The following is a 5,955-nucleotide window of genomic DNA, read 5'->3' as shown; positions in this document are numbered from 1 at the left end:
ATTATTAGGAGTAGTGCTATTTATTATTATTTTAAAAAATGTTATTCATCTTTGATCACTTGTTTTGTGAAAATATTATACAGCTTTTGTTTTTACATTTTCACATGAACTCGACTTCTATCTATGCCTTTACAAATAAACAGTGCAATGCACGGAACATTTGAATAAAGATTGAAGTACATTTTGAGCTTTGAACTTTGTTTGAACATTATATTGGTACGTTATAATTTGCTTTTCTTTTGTCTTTGTATTGTTCTGAGATGTTGTGTAATACATTACCACTTCTGTTATCTGACAATAGCTTGAAGTGTGTTCCAAGTGTTTATTTGTGTTTGCAAAATAAAACTGTATATGTTTAACATCTCTTTCAACACTGTAAGGCTTTTAAAGAGGTGTGACATCTTAATTTCACATCCATCTTTAATAGGCAGAGCCAAATGGATGGACAGCTTTAAAAACTCCCTAAAACAACTCAAGTTCAGAATACCTCACTGGAAAATTGAACCACATCTATCCACTTCATAGTCCAGCATGATACCAATTGAGCTAAAGGTGTGCACCTATTTGTGTTTATGTTGTTTTCAGGAAGTGGCTGTTCTTAGCCTTGAGGTCAAGAAGAGGGATATGCAAGCAGAAGGAGAGCTGGCCTCGGATGAAGATGTCAAGGTCGCACTGCTGGCAGAGCTTCAGATGAAGCAAGATGGGGAGGCTGCGCAAATGATGGAAACTCTTACTGCTGTGGTCAGTCGTATTTCTTTGTGTCCGGTTCATTAATCAGGGATGCAGATTTTCTCTATAAATCAAGAAATCCAGATTTCTGTAATTGTCAAGATTTTGACCAACTTCTTCATACAAGATGTATTAGACACTTATTACTATCCATACATTTCAATTTCTCCCAGGTGTGTTTCTACAGAGACCAAAATGCTCAGGAATTTTTTATAGCCAGTTGGCACTTATGATGAGGGCATCTGTTCTTTTGTCATCATAATGAGACTTGCGTGAGGCGGTTTGGGCAAGCCTAACTATCGGCACCTTTCGGACCACCTCTCCGTCTTCTTTCCTGGGTTTGCCTGCTAGGCAGCAGGGTTTTTTTATCAGAGTTTTCCTTCTCCTAGATGAACTGCCATCCCTGGCTAACGATTTCCATCTACCCGGGGTGTGGGGATATCACGCCCCAGTCTCGCTGGCGAGTCTTTCACCGGGCACTTAGGGTATTTTACATTGAGTAGAAGAATGGGATCCCACACCACAGTCTTCACCCCGCCCTCCAACCTCACCGCCATTTGGTCTGCGACTGCTTATTTAGATATTCGCAGCTAACCTCTATATCTAGAGGCTGTTCCACTATCCGCCACCTGTGGACGCACTGGGTTGTGATTTTTTTCCCTCTTGAAGTTTTGGGACAAAATTAGTGAAGTTGAAAAATTGTTGAAATTTTTTTATATATAAAGATCCCTCCTTAAAGAAGCTGAGAGAGACAATTAAAAGTTTGGTTAAATATCATATTTATACAAGGGACAACAATATTAATTCAAGAACAGAATTACTGTTTGTAGTTGGGTATCATAACTATTATAATTACTCTTAACGTCGTTTCCTTTAACTTTGCTGCATCTTTTTCGATTGTGTATTTCAAAGAATTTTTATAGTGACAAAAGTCTGTTTACCCAAATTTTGGATTGTTTATTTTGTCTTCTATAATTTTAATATCTTTGGGGACTTTGCAGTCATTTGAACTTTGTAGTGTTGGATAAACTTCTTTTGCCTTTTTGCCTGTCTGATTTACTGAGTTATGGGAACAGTAATAAAACGTATAGTGTTGGTGTAATGAATAACTGATTGATCAAGTCAAACAGAGCTGTGTTTTTTTTGTGCTACATCTGAGGTTAGAATTTGTTTTTAGAGAATCCTGTTTGACATGTGTGGGTGAGGCATAGTGCCAGGAGAGACAAGTGTGTCCTGTCTGATGGGGAGATGGAGGAAGAGTCCAAAGCGGGAGAAACAACCCTCAATTTTGTTTCTACCTCTGCGCTAACCTACATACCTGATGAGTCTAACAAGGGTCTTCCCTCCTACAGTATAATGGTGTCCTCAGTTTCACATTTTCATTTATTCACAGGACAATGAACACAAGAAACAGATTCTGAATTCCCAAAGAAAACAGCTAGAAGATAAACGCTATGACAACGTAGCAGGAATTTTGTTTACCTTCGCCAATGAGGAAGATATATTTGGGGAAGGAAAGGGAGAGGATGAGGAAGAAAAGACAGAAGAGGAAAAAGAAGATGATAAGGTTGTGAAAGCCTTAGAGAAAAAGTATGACGCAATGAGAGACAAACTACTTATTGAGGTTTGTATGATTTATGTCAATACAGTTTTGAATTTAGATTTCAGTGTTCTTTTAATCTTACTGAAAAAATCTCAGTATGGTTTTGTTTAATTGCATAAAGAGAAGCACATGGATACGATAAAGTGCAAGAAAAAGTGAGATTGATAGACAGCAACAATAGAAGACAAGAAAAGAGAAAAAATAAGATCTTTCAGTGACTTCCTTCAACCACTATGTAGTAAAAAAAGTTTTATTTAATTGAATGTAAAATAGCTTAGTTTGCTGCACTACTACACCCAAAAGCTGACCACATGTACTGCTTTGCCATTTCTGAGGTAACATTTCCTAGTGGTGTATAGTTCATTATTTATTTATTAATAGTGTACCTAACACACTGTAGGGATAGAATCTGGTTGAAAAACTTTGGAATTAGTACACAAATAAATCCTAAGCTTGCATGAATTATGCAAAACAGCCCTAGATACTAAAAAACATTAAATGTTTTAGAAAAAACATTACAAATTTGTATGATTATCTTAGTTTCTCTAAGTCAGAATCTTGAGCTCCTGTTGGGTATTGTGCTGTTAATGAATGATGTCGATCCACTCCAGGCTCTTATGAAAGAAATGGGAGAAGGTGACTGGAACAGACTTTCCGAGCTGGAACGACAGAAGAAACTTCTGGAGCTCAAGATGAAAGAGAAAAGACTGAGGAGAGAAGGAAAAATGGACGAAGTGGCTGCCTTGCTGGGACAGTTTTTGGATGACAATGAAGGTTGGCCTATTTTGTGAACATTTCTTTGATCTATCAATATGTTTTTAATTTTGGGGCTGTGAGTGCTAAATAGAATAATCAAATGTGGAGAGGGTGTGATAAATGATTATTGGTGATAATAATACTGACAATAATAAAAATCATATATTTTTTAGTTGTGAAAGGAAAACTGGCTGTGGAATGATTATAATAATGATGGTGATTTTGATGATAATAATAATCATCATAATATTATAATGACAATGATATTGAAATGACAATAATGATAATAATAGCACCAATGATAATCACAATAATTATTGTAATGATAATACTATTGATGATAACAATACGAAATGATGTTGATAAACTAATAATAGTTATAATAATTCTTATAAATAAAATAATAATCAAATGAGTTTTGGTATTTCCGTACCTCAATTTTACAGTGTGTTTGATGTAGCCTTATGCTTTTGAAGAACAAATTAGTGTCCACATTACCCAAAGTAACAGAAAGGCATTTGTTTTTCCTCTGTGCTCTTCTAGAGATGCGTCGCATGCTGGGGGAGACAGAGGAAGACCAGAAGAGACGAATGCAGGAGAAATTGGCCCTGAGGAGGAAGCTGAAGGAGGAGAGGGAGGCCCAGGGGCTGGCTGTTGATGATGAGACATTGGATGAGCTGGTTGAGGAGGAGGATAAGAAGATACGCAGAAGGGTAGGCCTACGTTGCTGCTCTAGAATTTTCTCTGAGGTTATCTGGTTTTGATTTTGATTTTGATTTTAATATTGATAATGTGAATGTACATTATAGTGCCTAACCCCTAGCAGGCTGTAAGCCCTAAACGGTGTAGAATTGTTACTAAATACAACTGACAAATCAAAAAATAGAAAATGTGCATTGTGTGACCTTAACAGCAAACACACATTCACATTCACACACCCACACACACACACACACACACACACATGCACACACACACACACACACACACACATACACATACACTCACTCACACACCACACAGACCCACACACATTCTCACATACAAAAACCTTCCTAATGGGACTTTCTAATTGGTACTTTTTGTTCCTATTTCCACTATTTCTTTCTGTTATGATATTTTTTTCCTGCAAACTACAGCCAAACCTACTCAAACGACCCCTTGTCCAAGTCAGTCACCTTTACAAACAGGTTTCTCTCTTGCATTTTGATATGTATGTGTCACGAGGCGGTGGAAAACCAGCTCTCGTCAATTTTGGGGCATATGGAGTTATTTTTATCATCTTTAAGCCTGTCCATTTGCCTTGCTTTGGATGAAAAAAATTTCCTTACAAGTCAAGATATTGGCAATTAAAGGAGGTGGGAGTCGCCTGGTTTTAGAGGTAAAATTAACAAGAAAATGGCAGCCAAAGTTGAGTTATTTCCTTAGCTGAAGAGTCCGTGGAAACTGAAAACGTACATCTTTTGTGGCTTTAATCAACAATTTTCAGTATAATACTCTCAGAAATGTGTTCTTAAATGGGCATGAAAGGAGTTGAGCCAAAAAACAAAAATTTGACAAAAATGTTCAAATTGGCGAAAAAATGCCTGTTTCTCCGATTTTGTCATTTTGACAAGCGCCTGATTTCACCACACTGCCTCACATAATATTATAATGACCCTGTCCAAGACGACTACCTGTCTAAGAACACTTTTTCCTTCAACAATGGGAGGTCGTCTTGGACAGGTTTGGCTTTATAATTATAATTATTAATGTGTTGGTTTTCCTCGCTTTTTATTAGCGCAGACAACTATAAAAGACTAATATGAATTGTATTTTTGTCTCTTTAGAATGTGCTGGAAAATCTGGATCATCAGTTTGAAGCAGAGAAAGCTGCTCTGTTGGCTGCCTTCAAAAAACAGAATGACCAGCTGGAAAGGGAGAAAGAGAGACAGCTTGCCGTAGCCAAGTTAAAGGTAAAATATTCCGTCCTTTATTCATTCATGAAAGGGTGTTTTCTCTTCAAAGAGGTTGTGTGAGGGTGGGGGCTGCGATGATTGATAAGTGGACATTGAAAGAGAGACAATTCGCCTCAGTTAAGTTAAAGGTGAAATATTTCTTCATTTATTATTTGTGCTTGAAAGGATATTTTCTGGGTGGTGGGGAGAGGGGGATGGAGGAGCTGGGGTGAGGGGTAGCACTGCAATGATAAGTGGTGTGTGAATTCTGTATGTGAAATGTGCAAATGCCAAGAAAAACCTCATAGCAAAGACTGCTTTTGGATCCTTGACAATTGATTCGTCTTTGGAGACATTTTTGTCCTTACTCACAAAGGCCTTGCACCGCGGTGACCTGCAGTTGTGGTTTGTGTCTGAAATTTTGTGTAGTGCATAAACAATTTTTTGATTAATGTATTCTGTATGCCGTGGTTGAAAATGGAATGCCATTGGGCACCAAATTTTTCATTAGAGGCAAATAAAATGGTCTTGTATTCCTTTCTTTTGAAATAAAAAAGTCTTGATAATTGTAAGATTTTCTTTACTTGTATGCATTTTTTGTAATGTTTATTTTGAGCTTCGTATTTCCAATTTCAGAAACATTCCTAAGCAGAATGTGCAATAATGCACACGAGAAGAACTTAGTGTTTCTAATAACATTGCATTTTCAGAGAAAATTTGTTGTGTAAGGACAGATTTGGCAAAAATAATTTCAAGAAGTCATTGTCTAATGAATTTGCTGGACCATCTCCTTAATGTAGTAGCTGTTCACTGTTTCAAATTGTGTCACTTTATATTTGCAGCGTGAGGAGCGGAGAATCAAACAAGAAGAAAAGTTTGAGTCAGCGGCGAACTTAATGGCCTTGTGGAAGGAAACGGATAAAACTGTTG

At 37.1% G+C, this 5,955-nt stretch overlaps 1 protein-coding gene across 1 annotated transcript in view; it reads left to right on the top strand.

The window, feature by feature from the left end:
• Positions 1-5,955, top strand: part of LOC101855212 (golgin subfamily A member 6-like protein 22) — a gene marked incomplete at its 3' end in the record, with an annotated part of 13,222 nt that overhangs the window by 1,638 nt on the left and 5,629 nt on the right. Inside the window, 6 exon segments of the mRNA XM_035972131.1 lie at positions 586-741; positions 2,123-2,353; positions 2,944-3,106; positions 3,632-3,801; positions 4,918-5,043; positions 5,868-5,951. Of these exon segments, the coding sequence (XP_035828024.1) occupies positions 586-741; positions 2,123-2,353; positions 2,944-3,106; positions 3,632-3,801; positions 4,918-5,043; positions 5,868-5,951 (930 nt within the window).

Source organism: Aplysia californica, unplaced genomic scaffold (assembly GCF_000002075.1).
Source record: "Aplysia californica isolate F4 #8 unplaced genomic scaffold, AplCal3.0 scaffold00587, whole genome shotgun sequence".
NCBI lineage: Eukaryota > Metazoa > Mollusca > Gastropoda > Aplysiida > Aplysiidae > Aplysia > Aplysia californica.
Note: the sequence above shows the minus strand (reverse complement) of the source record. Positions and strands in the feature narration are given on the sequence as shown.